Genomic DNA, 22,278 nt, shown 5'->3' with positions numbered 1-22,278 from the left:
ACTATACAACAAATGAAATATTGTACACATTATTTACATCTAATTACATTTATTACACAATATACAATACATATATGGCATAAATATTGGCAGTAAAAACAACCATCCTGGATTATAGTCAGTTATCCATATATTCTGTAAAGAACCTTTTTATAGTGAAATATTTTAGAGCTATGATTTCTGAAGCACTATGAAATATGAAATATGAGATTGAACTATACAAATTTTACATTACTTTTTTTTTTATATAAAAATCCCAATTATAAAAGGAGTGAACCTTTTAAGCAATTCATTTAGCATTTCAATTTGTTTCCATTTGTAATTAAAGTCATGCTAAATATGATAATATTATATCAATAGACAGTAAATGGGATTTGTTGTCTTCTTAAAAGTCTAAATATGTCATAATACTGAAATTAAGTTAGAAAGAAAAAATATTCATTACCATAATAAAAGTAAACATTTGTTGATATCGTATGTCCAAATAAAACTAAATCTTTGAATATATTTTTCCTCAATCATATTTAGATATTTCTTATAAAACAGCTGACCTTCATAAATTTAATGAACTGTTATCACACAGTTGTTACATATAAAATGTATAAAACAAAACAATACACAAATATCTGATGTTTTTCTGTTTACATATAGGATTTGTAGCTGCCTATGTAAATAATACATGTTTTCAGTATAGGTTGAATAGGTAACTGATATGTTGGAAATACACAAACTCTTTAAAAACATATTGGATATATTTATTAACTCTGTGATCTTTGTTAAAATATTGGTCATAATTTAAATGGAATGTCTTGAATATAATCAGAGCAAATCCAGGCATATTTATCATGCATATACCTTTAATAATGATTGATTATTTTATGTTTATGATGCAAAAACCTTTTTACCAGCATACTACTTTTATTCAGCATTATCATTTAATCAAATAATTTGTTGAATGTAATTTTTTAAAAAGGTACAATATATGACTGGATTTACTCCTAACATAAATGTGACTAATATTCCAGAAATCTTGAATAGAGGTAGAAGTTATTTTTAAAACAAATTAAAGACATAGATAGTCCTGCTTTCTGATTCTATTTGTATATTCATCAATTTTATATTTTTCAATTAATGTCCAGTGCAATACATAAAATACAATACTGAAATACTATGATCTCTCTGGCCCTCTATAGAAGATTTTTTAGGAAATATATAAGGTAAAATAATAAAAATAATAATCAATATTCAACTCTTTTCTTTTGTCTTGTTTAACAAATGTGTAAATAGTCTTCTTATTAGGTTATATTTATAATTTCATACAGCCTTATTTATCTTGTATTTTGTTTTTGTCCATACAATAATCTTCAGAGGAATGTTTGCTTGAAAAATGCAACTCGGTTTATATACTTTTATATGGGTAAAACATTCAGCATCTTATTAATCTTTTTATAAACTTTCACCTTTAACCAGTGACCTTTCAAATGTGTGATAGATTAACCATATCACTACATGCAATTTAAAGGAGCACAAAAATGAATCAATTGGTTAAAATTTCTGTTCTATTCTGAGCAATGTTAATGTCTATCATTATCAAACAAGTTTGGTAAATCATGTAGTTTTTCTCATCTTCCTTCAAACATTTAAAGACAAATATTAGCCTTACTGACCCTAGATTCAAGAAAAAAGTGTTGCACACAGATATTTAAAAGACTAGATGCTATAAAATTTAAAAGAAATTTAAAAAGGCACATGTGTAAAATAAAAATATTACAACCATTTGCAGCAAAAATAACAAATACTGCATAGCACTAACTAAAGATATTAAAAGTGCAATAAATAAAACAACACATCAATATAAATGAGGCATATTTGATATAAACAGTTTTGTAACTGCTGATTCACAACCATTTGTTCAAACTCGTGTTTTTGTATTCAAGAAAAAATACATTTTTAAAGACAATTTTAAGTACAGGAACTGTTTAACTTGGTTTTCAACATGAAACAGATAAAACTTGTATAAAATATGATTATTATTAATCATTGAACTTGTTTCTGTTCATGCATCTTTTTAACGAACTTTACTGACAAAAATGAAGTAGAACTTAAAATCTATAATTTCATACAGGTTACAAGTAGAAATAAAGAATATAAACTCATAAAAAAAGTTAAATCAATAAAATCTTAAATAAAAGTCCAGAAGTACAATTTTGTCCACTATAAATCATTACAATGATATATTATATACCCTCTGTCAAATAGTGACATTCTATCACAACTTACTATTGCTATGCTAACAGGGGAGAACAAAAGTGGCATTTTGCAAAATTCATTCCTTTTGTTCTTTTTTATGTTGCTGAGAAGACAAAGGGAGGCAAGAAATGCAATAACATTCTCTACTTATATATATTTAACCTTGTAATAGATATGTTGACATCTTGGGTTGAGAGAGCAAAATCTTTTTAAAAATAGTTGCCAAAATTTCTCACAATTGAAGGGAATTGAACTTTAATCAATGTTAAATCAAAAGGTAAATAAAACATCAGTTTATTACAATGTAATGGTAATTTTTATCAGTCAGGAAAACATTCTCTCTCATCTTATTTGGTACATTTTTACTATCAAATTAAATCAACATTTGAAATGAATGAATTTGAATTCTTACTATTGTTATATATGTCAAAAAGATAGATAAGATACTGAAGTATGAATGTTGTGTAATGATGACCAGTTTAGTTGTGAATAGTTTTCTTTTCATTCAACGTAATACCTATTTCATGGTTATAATTATTTTTTATCATTTGTCAAACTTTTGCTGATCCTGATTGTGATATAGTTTGAACAGGTCTTTTTCCTGCCACTGAAGGATATACTGGGTCCCTGTATGCAAATATTGGGTCTCTATAATATCCAGATGAATGTTCATATCGTACTGGTTTTTCATGATAACTGAGTTCTCCATCAAAGTATCTCTCAATAGGAGTATGGCTTCTGGATGGCATACGAGGAACAAAATTGTCTCTATATGAATGTGTATTGTCTAGAGTATCACTACTTTGTCTCTGATGAAAGATTTCTGCAGCAGGCTGCCGTTGGTATCGTGGTTGTTCTCTTTGCTCATAATGATGATGAGATGGATGTACTTGGTAATGTTCTGGTCTAAAAAAGAAAACAAATGGTTAATTGAAAACCACTGTGTTGAAAACATCTTGTTTGTAGTTTTGACATGATACATTTTATCTGTTATGCAGAATGTATGCCTGCTCCAAGTCAGGAGCCTGTTATTCAGTTGTTGTCATTGGTTGCTGTCGGTTATATGTGTTCTTTATTTAATGTTTTGTAAAAAAATCTTGCTGTCAGTTTTTTTTTTGGTTTGAAATGTTAAAATCTTGTCATCTGAGGCCTTTCATAGACTACTAGTATGTATGCATTTTCTCATTGCTGAAGGCTGTATAGATACCTATAGTTGCTTAAGTCTGCTTCATATGGATTCTGTTGGATAGTTGTCTCATTGGCATTCATGCCTAATCTCTTTGTTTTATATAGTTCACATAGTTCAACCAAAGACTCCAAGACAACTGTCTTTTTCAACATGGCTCATTCATTTAATATGTCCTCGTGTGTAATATGAAAATTCTAAACCAAAATCACAATGCTGTAAATGCAGAAATCATTGAGAGGCTTTCATCTTTGAAAAAATTATGCTGGGTGAGTATCTCAATGATAAGAACTCATACTGTTTTTTTGGAATGCATTTAACATTGTACAAAAAAATAATGCTATCATTTTTGCAAAAACCTATCCCATTGCCTTTTTTTTAATCCATATAAACATTGCAAAAATTTCAGAATTTACTGTAGATTTCTAGAATAAAGTGTCAAAACTATATAGAAACTAATTCTTCTGGCAGTTGTAAAAAATGTACTTACTGATGTTTAACATGATTAAATTAAACATTAATAAATATATTAGACTCAAATTACTTCATTAACTTTTTTTACCATCTTCAGTTGGCGTCAAGTAATAATTTTAGTTTATCAAAAGATATGTTATATATACTAATCTGCTGGGTTGGATTAATCAGCTACTATGCTTTTTTTGCAATCCATTTCACAAAATAGTACAGAAATCATACATTTAATCCACTTGTGCAAAATGTTTCAAAACCACAAATGATAAAATAACATTGCTTAAATTGACAGTTTGAATTGTGCATTTCACACTTGTGCTGATATATTGTATACTCTGTTTGACTGTGTTTTGTTAAAATCTACTATTGCTTCAGACACATGTTAGCAGAAATGATAAAATGATGCTTTTATGAAAATAACCTTTTTTAACTGACGAATAAAATTACTGATCTTTCAGTTTAATAAAAAAAAAAATACCACTAAGTAACTAGCTCTGTCCTTTCTCATTAAAAAAAAAATATGTGAAAAATAAAAAAAATAAAATAGAAAAAAAACCCAACTGAGATGTTGTAGGCATAATGGAGAGTTGTTGCATTGGAACTTATACCACATCTTCTTTTTTTTCTATACAAAACAGATACCAAGTATTAGCAATAGATCCATTCATCTATAACTAAGCCTATGTTGACCTCTAAATTTCACTTTTCATACATTTGTAGGAAACTTTTGTGATAAATCAAAATATAAAGATAAAACATGCAAGATGAACCAAACTAGGCCTTAACTCTATGAAAATAACCATATTGAAGGCAGTCAATTTCACTCAACAAAAATTTGTCCTTGATATAAAAATGTATCTGCACATATAATTGTTCAGTCTTTGAATCAGAGAAAGATTGGTTGATGATTGCTTACTTCATGTCAAGCAATATGAGAAAGAGCTAATGAAAAATGTTGGCTAAGCCTTAAATGTAAGACATAACGATTCCAAAACACATAGTAACTTGCACCTAGTATCTAATTCTATACAATAACAAAGATGAACAACCAATTTTGTTTTAAGACCTTGTATTACAGTACACCAGGTTATCTCTTCTCTGAAATGAACATTTGTTTTCAATAACCATGTGCTTTAAGAGCTTGTGTTCATGTAGTTTAAAACATGTGTGCAATAACCTCCATAACCCTTCCTGTTTGTGATGCTTAAGAAAAAACCAAATTCATAAAACCTCTGCCCTAGAAAACATGGTGATATTATGATTGTTGATGATTCTTGAAAAGCATTTAAAAAGCACCTAAATAAAGCTTAGTATTATAACTTACAAAGGGATGTTAATCTGTCAGCTGTAACTATATATACATAACACAATAATTTTACTATGCCGTATGGCTGAGACCATCAAGTGTAAGATATTAAAATCTATAAATGCATTTTACATATGAAATCAAATGATCCAAGATTTTTTTAAACACATATACATCATGTATTAATAGCAGGATTCAGAAATTTCCATAATACATTGTACAATACAATAAAGATTACTGTGCCTACAAAAACTTTTTTTTTTCTACAAGAGTTCTGTTAAATATTAAAATAGGACTCGATCAATGTTCATTTCTAGGATAAAGGGGAATTAAACTATTAAAATACATTTTTATAAATCAATTAGTAAGTTAAAAGGATGTGAATATACTGCTGATACTACTTTATCGTGTAGGACATTTTAACAGGGAAATTAAGGTTTGGAACAATTAAATAATTACATCTTCTCTAATAAAAGCCTTAAAAACTTTGACTATTCAAACTATTCACACTAATTGTTTATATAAATGATACATTTTAAGTTAGTTTATACATTACAAGCGAGTATGTTGTTGTTCTGATGTTTGTACTTACCTTGGATTGTGTTACCTACTGTAATAACTAGTTTATTTCATATCTATATCATAGTCAAATCTTGTCTAATTTTTAGGGAGTTCCATATCATTGATATACGGAAATAAAGAAAGCCTGTGTATTAAATTGGAGTATATACATGTTTTTCCCACGATTACCGGAAGTCTAATTTCCTTTTGTAAGCTTAATAAAAGTATCAACAATGTCAATAATAAACATGACACACCATTTCTTTTTTTCCACTATAACATGCAGGAAAACATCACATATATAGGAGCTGTCTTATTTGACAATTAAGTCAAAAACCTTAGCTATTACGGGTTAAACTCATACTTATTTTATGATCAAAAGTTTGGAACAGAATCTTTCAAAAAGTTACTTTTTCCTGATTCCATTTAAAGTCAGATATTAAACTGGCTCACCAAATCCCAAGCTTTACAAATAAGCTAAGCTAAAGCTTCATATTTTCTCTGTTTACATAAGCATTTAGGTACATGTTGTAAATTGTAATTTTTCTTAACGATGAATAATAAGGGTTTTTTCCTAAACATAAATCTAGAGTTTACTACAAAATAATAAGCTAGCTTGCTTCTCCATAGTGTAGCTATCAAATATTCATTCAAAAGATTTTTTTCAATCAGTAAGTAGTTACCTGTCAAATTGCTGTCGACTTAATGATCTAGGTTTCTGATGATACATATTGTGGTGTATTGCACTGTCCCCATGAAACTGTAAATATAAAAGAAATAAAATGTATGAAGTTGATCAGATTCATTGTTTGAATTTGAAAGACTTGAAAAAAGGGAGTATCAAAGTTAGATCAACTTAAGTTAACTATCTCTGTACAATTTCGTTTTCCTGTAAAACAATGCTTATTTCCATTCCCAGTTTTATTACTTAGCCTAATGATGAAGATGCACTGCAAATATTGTCCAATTGGTCGATAATGGGAACTTACTTATCCGAAATTATGAATAAAATAAGCTGTCAGCACATATCAATTCATTGTACTTTTTCACTATTGCTTTGTAGTCAAATGTTTTGATTTCATGTTTCTACTAGACCCTTAACCTTTTATGATCTGACCTTGAAAATCGATACAGTTCATGTAATTTTTATGGTGATTATTGATACCATTTTTTTTAAAGTGTGCTAGCATGGTTTAGTCTGTAATGCATTCATACTATTTTGATTGAAACCACTGACCATTAACAATGGATATCTGAACTTTGACCCAAAACGTTTTAAGTTAGCACCAAAAATAAGACAGAGTTCTACAGCAGCAGGAAATATTTAACATTTTACAATTGGTGATATGTATCCTCCTTGAAAAAGGCATAACAAGCAACTGATAATTGTATAATGTTGAGGATAATAACTGACCAAAACTAGATATCATTGAGATGGAAGCCATCTCTGTGGGCCCCGCTGTCAATAACTTGGGGTAAATAAGTGTGTAAATGAGTGTAAATACTCATGTGTGATTTCAATCTAAGATTTTAAGTTAAAACTGATAATTATTCTCATCTTACTTTCATAGTATAATAGTGATATGACTGCATGATGTGAACTAATTGTTGACTTCTCTAAGGTGACTTCTGGATATATGGATTGATGTTTGAACAATATGTTTAAAGGTGCTGCCCAATTGATATTTGTCACATATTTTTAGAATTATGCCTTCAATATATTATGACCCACCAAGTATAAAGTATGAAATATTAACGGTTCGAGAGGTAGAGCGGACACAATTTGTTAAGAACAACGAACGGATGGACAGACAGACAGACTGACCTTAGACCTAGGATGCATACATTATGATACATTCTCTGGTGTTGGTTTATATATATGTTAAGTTGAAAATGTTTGTAAGGTATAAAGTATGACATAATAACAGCTGTCCTCTCAAAATATAGTGTGGATCAAATTTGTTAGCGATGGACAGACCAACAGACAGACAGACCTTTGACCTAGGAAGTGGTACATACATCATGACACACCCTCTGGTGTTGGTTAAAATGGATGTCAAGTATAATATTTGAAATCATAATGGTTCTCAAGATATAGAGCAGACACAATCTATCAAGTATAAACTTTGAATCATAATGGTTATCTAGATATGGAGCGGACACGATCTTCACCACAGGACACGGGGTTGTCAACTAAAACCAAAGTTTTTGACCTTGACCTTTGACCTAGAAAGTTGTACATACAACATGACACACCCTCTGGTGTTTGTTGATAATCATATTAAGTATTAAGTATGAAATCATAATGGTTCTCTAGATATGGAGCGGACACGAAAGTGTTACGGACGGACGGACAGACGGACGGACAGACTGATCACTAAAGGGCGACCCGACTTTTAGTCGGGGCCCTAATAATGCAGCCAAAGAATAATTATATGACTACCTGAGGTTTTTCTAATGATTGCTGTATTTCCTTCTCATGATACTCCTCCCTATCCTCATGAGGGTAATGCCCTTGTCTCTCACGATGTTTACGCTGATGCTCCATTCTTAAATACTGTATCCAGTCAGCACGAGACATATTGCTTGGTGGAGATTGGTCGCTGTCAAAGCTCCTATTAGATCCATGATAATGCTGTAGTAAACGGTACTGCTCGGAAGGTTGATTGGATTCTTGGAGACGACGAAATTGCTCTTGTGCCCTGAGAAATATTGAAAAAACATGTAACATGCCCCAGTTATTGTTACATTATAATATGTTGTGATAAAAAATATAAATTTTGAATGGTCAGATATAAATCTAGAGGTCACATGAGCTGAGGCAACAGTGGTTACTACAATCAATGACAATAATAGTATATCAAATGGTACAGAATTCTCTATAACAATCATATACATACTTACCACATGAATAAAATGCAAACCTATGCAAAAAGCTGTCATACTTTTAAACAGGTGAGTAACGAAGTAATATTTTCTCCATAGAGCCATATCTGCATCTAATTGGGAGAACTGTTTTCAAGGAAAATGCAAAAGGCTCCTTACAATTTTATTTTTTTTCATAACAGTTGGCCATGTTCACCATGGTACAGGTAATAAGAAGGTACATTATAAAGGGCTTTCTGACAAAATTAATTTCATATCGAGTAGAATTTCTGAATTCTCTAGTAAAATGAAAATTCCCAGACTGAGTGATTAGCAAAAAAATAAACAAGAATGTCTTCATAAGACAAGGATGGGCCACTTTCACTATCATTTTCTATGTTCAGTGGACTGCGAAATTGGGGTCAAAACTATAATAAGGAATTATATTAGAAAGCTCATATCATAGGGAACATGTGTACTAAGTTTTAAGTCGATTGGACTTCAACTTCATCAAAAACTACCTCGACCAAAAACTTTAACCTGAAGCAGGAAAGACGAACTAACAGAAGGACAGACAAACAAATGCATAGACCCAAAAACATAATACCTCTAGGTGGTGCATAAAAATATCAGCAGGTAATCTAGAAGATAACTAGAGACTTCTGTCATGTTCAGTGTCAATCTATTGGAACTCAGCCATTCCCAAGAAAAGATTTGACAATGCAATGAAGGCATATAATCTACATGTAAATAAGTTTTGCAATGATGGATGTTATTGGTGAATTGAGACTAAATATAAAACACTTATCCTTACAAGATTTTTTTCCTTAGTAAAATGTCAAATATAATGTTACCCAATCTTATATAAGTTACCCAATCTTTTATAAAATACCTTTCTTGTTCCTTTTGGTGTGCCCTGATAGTCTCCTCTCTGACCTTGAACTGTAGCTCAGCCTCTTTCAGACTATCCTGATCATCCTCCAACGTTTGAGCAGGTTCCTCTGTTTTCTTGTGCTTACCAATTCTATAACAAAGATGACTCTTATTTGCAACGTGGAAGAGAATACTACTCAATATAAAATATACTATGAAAAATACATCTGCACTAGTCTATTACATGTACAACAATCTCAATTCTGAATTTGTCATTTACTATAAGATTCTAATCTGACATTATGCATGTCCATAACATATAGAAATTGCAAATACCTATTGTGAAATTCATACATATACCATAGAGCATAAATAAGTTATATATTTCAGGAATCCATAGTTTAAGGATATATTAAAAAAATATCTTGTCTCCTGTTTGTCATAACTGACAATAAACTGACAACTCACCTGAAAATTCCCTTAAGAATGCCTCCTTTTTTATCTTTAGGATTTTTCTTCTTGGTCTTTTTATTATCATCTGTATGATCACTGCTGACAGATGACCTGGCTGAGTTAGGTAAGTTACTCTCACTGCTTTCTTCTTCCACTGAAATATAGTCATCAACACTGAACATGTGACATAACAAGACATTGTTTACACTTTATAATCTATATAAATGATCATGCTAATGCGTTAGCAAACAACTACCTGCTGGAGTCTCTCTTATTACCCTGAATATAATTATCATTGTGAACCATTAACTCTCTTATCTAAAATATGTAATAAAGACATTTTAATAAGGTCTATTTTAATTTCTAGATAATGTTGTCTACTTTTTTTCCATTTGAATTTTAACACTGGAAGTTCAAAAGATATATTACATGTGTTGGTTACTTTGCATCATTTCACAACTTCTGTCAAAACTAGTTTAAATAAACCAATTGAACTATTTAATCAATCTTTTTTTATAAATATTTGTTGACCCTTTGAGCAAACTGAACTGATTTTTTTTCTGAAAACATGTACCATTATTTTTATCTACTAATTCAGTTTACAGTTACCACTGTGTATGGAATAAACAAAATATAACCAGTGATGTGTGAAGTAACTCTATACACAACCATCGTGATATTAGTTTGTGATCTAGTTGACCTCATACTTGAAGTTTAAATTTAAAAGAGTTTACCTAAAATGATTGCTATGGCATTTCATTTTAAACTTGTTTATGATTTAGTTTGACCCAGATATAAGTGGTAAAAAATAGAATCATCATTTATTGTCAGTAACTCCAATTAGGAATCAGCTGATAATTGTGGTCAAAATGGGTAGAAGTTAAAATTAGACACCCTCTATTTAGAACAGTTTTCAAGATGTAAAGACCATACTTGGATTTTATTCCAGTTCTATATATGGCCCAGTTTGATGGGCCTAATATCATATATATTTATACATTTATGTATCTTAAACGTATACCCAAAAGATGAGTGTGGCAAGGGTTGGTTCCAAATAGCCCAATAGTTTCAGAGGGACAGATTTTTTTATAGGTTAACATATGATGACAGACAAAGTGATTAGAAAAACTCACACTGGCACCATGGGGCAGGTGAACTTAAAAATCTCCCATAAGTATTAAGATTATACATTTCCTTTTACAAATAAATTAGGCTATAAACCAAAAGGATCATTTTAACATGTCAAATAATGATAAATAATTACATAAACAAGGAAGAAAACAAACAAATAATCTGGAAATAAAACTATAGTTATTATTACATAACAAAAGTATATAAACAACATAAAACATCATCCCAAGGGAAGACAACTGCTACCACCAATATCCAGCTACCATGCTTCAACAAGATTGTGTCTATATAATCTGCTAGTCTAGAAAATTTTAGGGTTTTCTCTTGTGAAAATTCATTTGCTTAAAATCTTATAAAAAATCAATTTTCTATGTATGTACTGGTTTAAAATGTGGATGAATTGTGATGTAAAATATCACTGTCAGAGTAAAACTTCATTTCTCAATTACTTTTTAAAATGTCAAATAAATATTAAGTATACAAAGAAAACGCTTCATTAATTTTGCACTTGATTATATTTTGGATTAAATTCAACTCCATATATATATTCACTCTCTATAATACAAATTATTGGACCTGATATTAAATCAAATTAGTTTCTATATATAGACACAGTCTGCATTAAAACTTAACAATCGTGCTGTTAGAAAACATGAGCTATTCATGCACTTAAATAATTCTTTTAGTACCCTCGCCTTGTACGGCAAAACCACCGCTTGAATTTAATGGATCATCTTCCTCCTCTGGTTCAGAGTCATTGTTACGATTACCTAAAGAGCAAAATAAACCAGTCCAAAATATCATTAGCTCCACAACCAATGTGTTAAACTGTACCAAAAGATAGAACTAGTAAAAAGCATTATTCTTAGATAAAGTATAAACTTTAAGAAATCCAAGAGCCATTGAAGCCCCAAAATGCCAGAGAGAAATATAGTTATCATATAAAAAAAAAATGGTTGCCATATGTTATACACTTATTTCATATAATTTTCAAAATATAATTGGTCAGTCATGATATTTTCTACAGCATTGAAATATTCTTTTAAAAGACCTAAATATACATGTCTGACTGAATATTATATCTTTATAGTATCTGCAGGGACAATGATTTAAAGGTAAAATACTACTTGGCAAAATCTTATTCAGATTTGGAATAAGTGGGATGTTTAAGAGGAAAACCACAACATTTACAGCTCTTATACACATTAAAATAAATTATACAATTGTTGTTTCCTTGAAATTAATTAGATTTTCATGTTTGTTTCAAAAAGAAGTATCTCAGAAAAAAATGTAAAACATAATTTTCTTTTAATTTTCTCTTGGATGACTATTCATATAATTTCTCTATGTAATAAATCCTTTTCAGAACCTCATTTGCTTTGCTTTATGTTTCCTAATCATGCAACAATACAACTACACTAGCATTAAACCTACATGTATCCATAGTACTATGTGGGGTAGGAGGGTCATATGATCTATCCACCGCCGCTCGAAAACTATCATTACATTTCCTTCCCCGTGCCATGTGTGGTAGCTCAGGACTAGGAGAACTTTCTATTATTTCTGGACTTTCCCTCTTGTCTTCATTATCAGAACTTGTTCCTGTTGTTGCAAGGTTTTCCAATGATCCAAATCTTTTGAGATTTGATACCACAGGCTGCTGTGATTTTTGACCTGATGAGAAAAAGCATAAATCTATTTATAAATGCAATATATGGCACATAAATATTTCTTAGATTTAAAAGATTTATTTCAAAATGTTAGAAACAGACGTTAGGAAAAGGATAAACTATATTAAAGTTGAAAACTAACCCTGGAAAATAAAAAGATAATCTTGGTGAAAGACATATAATGTAAGACCAAAAAGAACTACTGACAAAGCACTAAATTACATGTTTGCATGTTGATTATTTAATGTGATGAAATTAATTTTATTGTTGATTGTTAGATCTAAAATAAGTATCTTAATGAAACACAATTCTCAAATCTATCATATGAACATAGCAGCCTTGGTGAAATAAAGATCTGAACACAAGACTCATCAAAGTTCAATTACATCTCAATTACATTTCAACTAAAATAATTCCCTAACTGCATGACCATATTCCTAGATAGTATAGAAGAATACTGTTTGATCATTCAAGCTACTTCATTCAGTAGTTAACTTAAACGACATTTACCATTGGCTGGATAGTGAACATTCTTCAATGGAAGGGGAGGTAACCTGGATCTGTTTCCATTACTCATTAATGATTCCATAGAGCCTACTCTAACAAAGTTTGATGACACTCTCTTCTGGCCACTTTGAGCTGTAAAATACCATTAGTCAATATACACTTTAAATCATATATTTCTCTTTACATAGAAAAGAAATTCAATTTGCGATCTAAAATCATTCTTAATTTTTTTAATTTTTTTCTCCCACTTTTTTCAGGTCTCAACATGCATGCTTTAATAGGCAGAACAAACTAAAATATTTAAAATATTAGGTCAATAAAAGTCCACACATTTAGTGCACACATTAAATTAAGTTCTATAAAGTTATTGTCTATAAACCTGAAAATTTATGAAAGATGAATACTTTGCCACAATTTGTTTTTATTAAATTGATATCAAGTTTGATTCAAATTAAAAAGTGATAAGAAAAGAGACTGCCGAAAGTTATTGAAAAGACAACCTTAGTAATTGTATATAATGAAAAGACAGAAATAAAGCAAAGAGCTGCATTGTTATAATGGGGAAAGAGCTTTATAAGTATCTTTTTATAAAATGTGTCATTTATAAGGAAATATGTGTTAAAAAGAATTTTTAATTTTGAAAAAAATTATGAGTAATCTGCTGTGGTTGTAACTAATGGATATAAATTAACTTTCCAATTAAGCTCATTGTAATAATAAAAATTGTAAACCAGAATATATAATTCTTATTAGCTAAATTCTGGCAAATTTACAGCATCAATAATTGAATATTAGATTTATGAAAAACAAGTGAAACTGCGAGCTGCTGCTCACTGATGATACCCCCGCCGCAAGTGGATAATATTAATAGTGTAAAAATATGCAAGTGTTCGGTAACTGGAAGTTGTTGAGTGATGAATCTGAAAACACATCACACGGTATAGCTGACTTATATAAATCCTGAAACCAAATTTCAGAAATCCTTGTATTGTAGTTCCTGAGAAAAATGTGACGAAAATTTTCAACTTGGCTATCATGTGTGAAATCATACAAGTGTTCGGTAAACAGGAAGTTGTCAAGTGATCAATCTGAAAACGCATCACACGGTATAGCTGACTTAGATAAACCTGAAACCAAATTTCAGAAATCCTTGAATTGTAGTTCCTGAGAAAAATGCGACAAAAATATTCATGGGACGGACTGACTGACGGACGGACGGACAGACAGAGGTAAAACAGTATGCCCCCCCTTTTTTAAAGCGGGGGTATAATAATAAATAAATACAACAATGAATTTCTACATGGCTACAACTCAAAATGAAAGTATTAAAATTAAAATATCTTTGATATATATTGTGACGTAAACTATCTGCAAATTAAATATAAATAATAATATATTGTGCATTAAGTCAGCTTTTTGAAAATTCTTGATTAAGTACATGTTATTGGCATTTAAAAATTTAAAAACAAACCTGACTTTAAAAGCTTAAGTAGTTTCAAGATGGAGACACATTTCTTAAGAATAGCAGAGTTCAAAAGTCGAAGTTATTTGCACCATACAGGTTTAACTAGGTTTCTGAAGGTGGTTAATGACCTTTTTCTCTAGATGTTATTGAAGGCCTTAATATTTGGCAGTAATTAAGCATTGTTAAGGATTTACACTTATTGGAACTCTGCAATTAATCATTATTTTTGGATTCCAGAAAAAATGCAATATATGTATGGAATACAGAATTCAGAGTTCCATTTTTCTGGATAATCAGGATACACCCCTTATTGGCCCCTCCCTCTTTCTGATATTAGGTTAAATGGCAAAAATAACTATGAACAGGACATAAAGCTTGATTCAATTGCTACATGTATGTGCACATTTGAATGGACATTTGACCAAATAGATATAATACATCAAAGACAAATAATCACACCACAACTTGATCTTGTTAGTTGCAAATAAATTTGGAGCATATATGCATTCTTTTAAGATAGTCCAAAAAAAAAACATCTGAAAATTCAATATATTTTTTGAAGCAATATATCTTTGCACAGTTTGGAAAAGGTTGATTTTTAGCAAACCATTCATGCTTCCTCAATATGTTGAGGGATACATAATATGTTTTAGTTTTACTGGTGAATTAAACTTCAAATCCTAGACTCGTTAAAAAATTATAATGTAGTTTACTGAAAACTGCTAAAAATCAATAACCAATCACTACCCTACAGACACATAGTGAAACCTATTTTTATATTAATATTCTAGAAACAAGGGTCTTAAATAAGAAAGTAATAGAATTACAGAAATTAAAAAAGAACTTTGAAAATGCTGGTCATAAAAAAACTATTTCCTCTTTAACACCACAATTTTGCAGATAAATGGTTATGACTAATAAAATCACATCATTAAATTCCCAACAATTTTAATATGGCTTTAAATAATAAATCAAATAGTCCACAGAACTATTTACAATTTATATGAAATCGTTTAGACGCAACTTTGAGGACTCGCTTTTACTTAATTTCATGAAAAATAGAAATGCATAAAAAATAATTGTTTTAAATTATTTTACCATCATTATATGTAAATATGTATAAGTAAAGAAATTATTTCAATTGTAGATTAGCACTACTGGTATATAAAACATCCAAAATAATATTATATTTCTCTCTATATGGCGTGAAATTTGGTAAATAACAAAAACAAAATCAGTTACAATTTGTCTTTACTAGAAACAAAAAAAACCTATGAATCAGCATTTTCAACAACAAAATTTCTAGGTTACAAAAGTTATGCAATACAAAAGAAGCAACAAAGATTTGATCCCCAATGACTGTCTACTAACAAATCATGGGATTGTGTACCTGGTATGTGAAAAGAAAGGGTTTTCCTTGTAGCAACACCTGAAATTATCACTGGTAATTTTTAAAAATGTAATAGAATATGTCCTCATAGCTATCTTATATGTAGTTATACTTTATGGTCGCTAAAAAACAGTTTTGTAATAATAGTTTAATATACAGTAATTATTATAGCTTTCAACTAATTAAAAGAAAAATAATTCAAATTAAACGATAAATGACCATAACAGACAAGTGAAAACCTCCACTATGGAAGCGGTATAACATTGAAAAAAACATGTACACTTTAATGAATTAATTTGCACGATAGTATGCACACTTCAAAATATCCGATAGTTCATTTTATTAGTACTCTTACCTCTATTACTATCCCTAATAGTTTTGATTTTCTGATAGACCTCACTCTGATTAGGATCAATATGGCCCTTGCGTTTCTCTGACATACTCTGTCTACCAAATCCTTCACGACTGAACGTTGCTGCATCACCCATAGGACTTACTCTACAATACAACAATATGCTACCATAAAAATGCAATATAAGGCTTTGAAATCCAAATCATTCATAACAGTTATAGTTCACCACAGTAATTCAATAGTTATATCTGTTAGCTTCAGAAGTGAGTATTTATGAAGAGGACATATGTATGCAAGTTATTTTCAAATTACAGAATGGTTTTTTACATGTAGTGCATGTGTCATCAACTAAAAAGAGATCTTTAAACAATATTTTTTTTTATAACCTTGAATTAATTAAAAAGTAGACAAAAATTTAAGCTGAAATATGGGAATAAGTAAGTCATCTCAAATAAACATGCAAGGAAAAAGTGACAATTGGTACAAATTATTTAATTACAATTCTTCACTAGTAGTGCTAGGATGCCTATCCCAGTCCTGACTTTGTAACCAAGGAGGCTGCTGGTTCCCCTCCTCTGAACTGGAACTGTTTGTAGAATTGTGACGAAGAATTCCAAGTGTAGAATGGGGTCGCATTCTTGTCTAAAATAAATGCATCAATAGTGTTAAGTTTCAAAATTGATAAATAGACAAATAATGTGAATTAGACCACATTCCATGATATCATTATCATTGATATATGTGCATGTTTTAAGTCAGGACCCTGTAATTCAGAGGTTGTCGTATGTTGCTGTATATATATCATATTTGTCTTTCATTGTGATTTTGTACATAAACCTGTCTGTCAATTTTCTTATTACAATTGTTTTACATTTTGTTATATAGTGGTATTTCAAAGCTTACTATGACGTAAGAGATTTTGTGAATTGTTAAAAGTCACGCAGGGACCTATAGTTGTTCAAATCTACACCATTTGTTCTGTGGTGGATAGTTGTCTCATTGGCAATCATATATTCAGGTCTTCTTATTCCACATTACTTGGATAGTACTTTTTGATATTTACTGTTGATTGCATGGATATGTTTTTGTTTCTCTATAGGAATTTTAATCATTATAAATGTCATTTTGTTTTACTGACAGATTCATGTAATAACAAGATGAATTCAAGAGAAAATGTTATGAACATTACATTTTGTAGTTTGTCTTCTTTTCATTAATGCATTCCTTATTTTAAATATATATTTTACATTTTATTTTATGAAACATTATTCATATATATATCAGAAATGAATGATATGAGATGTACCAGAACCAATCAAAGATTCTGTTATAAAAAATGTCACTTTCTGAATTAAAACCCACCTGTGGTTCCTGAGAATCCTCCTCAATCAATATAGAATTCCTTGTATTTCTCTCTAACAGTTCATGAACAGTTGGAGCACTTTTTAAAGGTTTTATAGGTGACACTTCTGGTGACGAAACATTACCACTGTCATTAAAACTATCATGAGTAGCACGTGTATATGACTCATTTCTTAGTCCATTGCTTGCTCCCATTAATCTCTCAATTAAAAAGTTCCGAGATTTATCTACCCCATAATCCTTCAGTTCTACAGGATGTATATTTTGAGTTATATCAGGTGGTACAGAAACAATCTCTTTTGAGTCATTAGATTCTGAATAATCACTGGATTTGTTTAGACCATTATAAAGGAAATAGTCCGTAGAACTCTCCTGGAATGGAGAGGGAGAAGGTGCACCTATTTTACGTGCTATAGTTAAATGTATGTGTCCTTGGATAACACCTTCTTTTTGCATAGCTTTTCTTAATGTTTCCATAGATTCAGAGTTGGAAAGATTTCTGAGACTTTCATCATTGACTTCTAATAATTGGTCATTTATTGCTAATCTACCATCCTGAAATAAATGTAATCATGTTATAATGGTATTGTTTTAATGGTATTCTAAATATTATCATACTAATGAAGCTTTACATAAATGATAAACTGTAAATTCATAAACATAATCTCACTCAAATCTTATGCCCATATTCATCTGTAAATAAGTATTTTAAATTACAATTGAAAATGAATCATCCTCTAGTGAATCAGTATTACCGTAAATTCACCTATTAAAGTGGAAACCTCAGGTATACAGGGTCATTATGATAAAGCACATTTAATGTAGAAAGTCTTAAAACAACAACACTTTAGGGACTGCTGGAGAAAATTATGTTTCAATGCCTAGGGCACCCTCATCAGGATAAACTGTTATAAGACTTTCTACATTGTAAATAAGAATGTGTAATGAAATCATTGCATGTGGTTGTGTAAGTTCTTAGCTAAAGTGATCAAAAGCTGCAGCATAAGCCTTAAAAGATATAACGTTTGTAACCATGACCTGGCAGATAGATATATATAAACCTTACTGTTGACACAATCTAGTGGGAACAATAACATCAAGTGATATCTGTATCCTTCAAGACAAAAGTTAGCTCTGGATAACATCTCCTCACACATTCTTCCATCGCAGATAACTTCTCCACGGAAATTGTGACTTAAATGATAATGTCTACTAAAGTCTAAAAGCCATGATACTATAATGACTGAGCAACTGACCAGGTTGATATAGGCCATGGGAAGGACAATTTATGACATCATCTTTATTAACTATTGCCCCATGTAGCACAGATCTGGAGTCGATTTCATAAAAAAAACTTACGAGTTTAAGATCGGTCGTTAGTCTTGAACAAATCAGTATACTGACTAATCTTAGTCATAAGTTTTTTTGAGAAATCCAGTCCTGATTTCTTTATTTAACATCCTGGTTTATTCTTACCCTTGATGCTGCTCCTCCACTTATTACTGCCTTTATAAATATTCCTAAGTCTCTGGTCCCCTGTTCTGGAATAGTTATTGTTTTTCCCTTCACACTAACACCCAGACCTGCTGATCCTGTGTCATTCAATGGAATGTCCAGAGATAATATTTCTTTATTTTTCAATAAAGCGAGTGAGCCATCATCTCCAGATTTCTCTGTAGGCTGCAAGACATTTTGTTTTTCTATGTTCTGTAACAAAATCAGAGGAGTCCAGGACATGTGCACCAAATAATAATAAACTAAACATGTTACAACAGTTAGCTGTGTTATATCTACAGGCATGTCACAAACCACACAGGATACACAACACATAGTCAGTGTTAATTCTGTCTCATATGTAGAACAGCAGCTACTTATGGAAAATTATAGCTTATTAAAAGACTTTTCTCAATTAAATATTAAAAAGAATGAGAAAATACCAATGTCCCAAGGAGCAATCAAATCCACAGGTCAAAGAATTATATTCCAATAGTTATCTTAATATATACTATGATTACTGAATTACAAGACAACAAATCCATTCATATACACTTAAACAAACATGCTGCTATTACAGGCTTTTTCTAACTTTATTAACTGTAAGTTAATCATATAGATGTAGATAAGATATTGTTAACACCAAGTTATGTATTAGTTTTATCATTCCATGCATATAAAGTTTCAGTACATAAAGCACAGAAGTCAGTCAGAAATATTAAGGACTAAATCAATGTCATCATTCATTTTCCTAAAAGTCTCCACCCCCACCCCCCCACCCCTTTTATTATTAAACAGATTCACTTCCATCAAAGACAATATAATGTATTGCTAATATGTGAAGCTACTGTGAATTTATTATTATCAGTTCAGTTATAATTGTTTGTGGATTACATGTGTATCAGAGTTCCTGAAGTTTTTAGTAAGTCATTCATAGGGTGAAGGACAGCTGACATATGTAGGATGGAAATTTCAAAAAATAACATACAGATATTCAAATTATGGACTTAAACTTCACTCAATAAGTCAAGGTCAATGCAATGGGATAAGAATATTTATGTCTAACATTAAATGACTTTTGTTGCAAGAAACACACAAAATTAAAAAGAAAAAGAAGAAACATTTCATCAAAACAGAAGAAACAGCTTACATAAAACAGAATATATAAACCAGTTCCAATAATTATCAATGTTTAACTGAGCTCAAACTGTTAATAAAAATTTCATGCTTTTTAAATTTCTTAATATTCAAACAGGTTTTAATTTGACAGGCTGCTCTCCTATTTAAAACAAAATTGCTATGAGGTGGAGAAAGGAAATGCATAATTTAAATATTGCCTGATAAAAATTGTGAATTTAATTTACGATTTTTAAAACAGATTTCAAAATTTCAAATTCAAAACAAATATATTTAAATTAAACAAAAAAGTGTAAATTGAAAAAAAAAAGTTTTCCTGAAAATCCTAGAGTAAACAGAGGATTTTGAGAAATGATGCCCTTATACAGATAGATTTCTATAAAAGAAAGGCCTGATTTGAAAAAATATCTGAAAAACATATTCTTCAAAGGATTTAAAATTGAAGTAGTTTGAGCTTCATAGATTTGCTCATCCCTAAACTTAGCTCAGTTAAACAAAAGGTTAGCTAAAATACAAGGACTACAGCACACAGAGCATGTCACTAGAACAGAATATATAATGGTTAAAACTAAAGTTAAATTAGCATCCAGGACTACAAAATTAAACAATGGTGCTTTCTGGACTCCAAACAATTTTGTCATCTGAAAAACTTTGAAAACCAATAAGATAAGAATTTGATATAAGACAAAACATTAAGATATTGAATAATAGGTTGCACTAAAAGCTAAAAGCAATAGAACTTTTGGTGGAAATAATGGACTTGACTCTGAAAGCTTTCAGAGGCATATGATAAAGAAAATAAATAAAGCATTCTTTTCTAATTTTTCAACAGATTGTGATTAAATAGTACAAATGTATAGTAATTACAAATATCTGAGCAAGAAGATACATCATTCAAAGAATGAACCTGCATTCAAAAGTGTAATTCAATTTTGGCAAATAATTTAGTAATAAATCTAAATCTGTTTGTGGTTTTCAACTTTACAGAACTTTTATACATTTATACATTTAGTGGTTTTCATTTGTTGATGTGGTTCATAAATGTTTCTCATTTCTTGTTTTTTATATAGATTAGACCCTTGGTTTTCCTGTTTGAATGGTTTTAATTTAGTCATTTTTGGGGAGTCCTTACTAGCTTGCGGTTTGGTGTGAGCTAAGGTTCTGTGTTGAAGACTGTACCTTGACCTATAATGGTTTACTTTAACAAATTGTGACTTGGATGGAGAGTTGTCTCATTCGACATTGGCACTCATACCACATCTTCTTATATTTGTTAAGATTTAAATTATTAATATATCAAATAGTTAACATGTTTTACTGAATCATTTACTACATAGAATTTTACCTGTCTTGAAACTTCCCGAACAACTTAAGACAAATTAATTTCTATGAAATGTGAAGCAAGAATATCATTTTAAAGAAATGACATTTTGTTTTAAATAATCATGTATGTTACCAATTGTCTAGGGACTTTAAATCGATCTTCCTCAGTAACCTGTCGAGATATCTCTAAACTGACAGTCTCGTTAAGTTTAACGTTACGTAGCAATGCAACAACTTCTGACTGGGACTTCCCATCCATATCCACACCATTAACCTATATGAGATCATAATATTGTTACATTATATATATTCTATGTATGTTTTCAAGTTGCATCAATACTGTTTGAAAGATTGTATAAAATGATCACTTTTTACATAAGTAATGTCTTTTTCTTTCTATTTTTTTTCAACTACCTTTTATTATGTGTATATGTTACAGTAAATAGGTGAAATTAGGAATTACATGTAATTACTAAAATTTA

General features: G+C 30.2%; 1 protein-coding gene across 8 annotated transcripts in view; it reads right to left on the bottom strand.

Moving 5' to 3' along the window:
- Positions 1-1,298: 1,298 nt before the first annotated feature.
- LOC134706282 (partitioning defective 3 homolog B-like) overlaps positions 1,299-22,278 on the bottom strand; it is a 44,117-nt gene continuing 23,137 nt past the window's right edge. For 3 of the 8 annotated variants that reach the window (XM_063565060.1, XM_063565066.1, XM_063565065.1), the window contains 14 exons: positions 21,930-22,070; positions 19,319-19,549; positions 17,843-18,397; positions 16,980-17,122; positions 16,484-16,626; positions 16,129-16,167; positions 13,277-13,405; positions 12,531-12,770; positions 11,786-11,866; positions 9,981-10,119; positions 9,532-9,663; positions 8,218-8,476; positions 6,458-6,534; positions 1,299-3,156 (listed from right to left, as the gene is read on the bottom strand). In XM_063565060.1, coding sequence (XP_063421130.1) covers positions 2,802-3,156; positions 6,458-6,534; positions 8,218-8,476; positions 9,532-9,663; positions 9,981-10,119; positions 11,786-11,866; positions 12,531-12,770; positions 13,277-13,405; positions 16,129-16,167; positions 16,484-16,626; positions 16,980-17,122; positions 17,843-18,397; positions 19,319-19,549; positions 21,930-22,070 — 2,664 coding nt within the window. In that variant the 3' untranslated portion in view covers positions 1,299-2,801. Of the gene's footprint in view, positions 3,157-5,231; positions 5,259-5,801; positions 5,824-6,457; positions 6,535-8,217; positions 8,477-9,531; positions 9,664-9,980; positions 10,120-11,785; positions 11,867-12,530; positions 12,771-13,276; positions 13,406-16,128; positions 16,168-16,483; positions 16,627-16,979; positions 17,123-17,842; positions 18,398-19,318; positions 19,550-21,929; positions 22,071-22,278 lie in introns of those variants that run through there. The other 5 variants (XM_063565067.1, XM_063565062.1, XM_063565068.1 and 2 more) reach the window with 5 other exon arrangements.

This window comes from Mytilus trossulus, chromosome 2 (assembly GCF_036588685.1).
Source record: "Mytilus trossulus isolate FHL-02 chromosome 2, PNRI_Mtr1.1.1.hap1, whole genome shotgun sequence".
Lineage (NCBI taxonomy): Eukaryota > Metazoa > Mollusca > Bivalvia > Mytilida > Mytilidae > Mytilus > Mytilus trossulus.
This window is presented reverse-complemented; position numbering and strand designations above follow the sequence as displayed.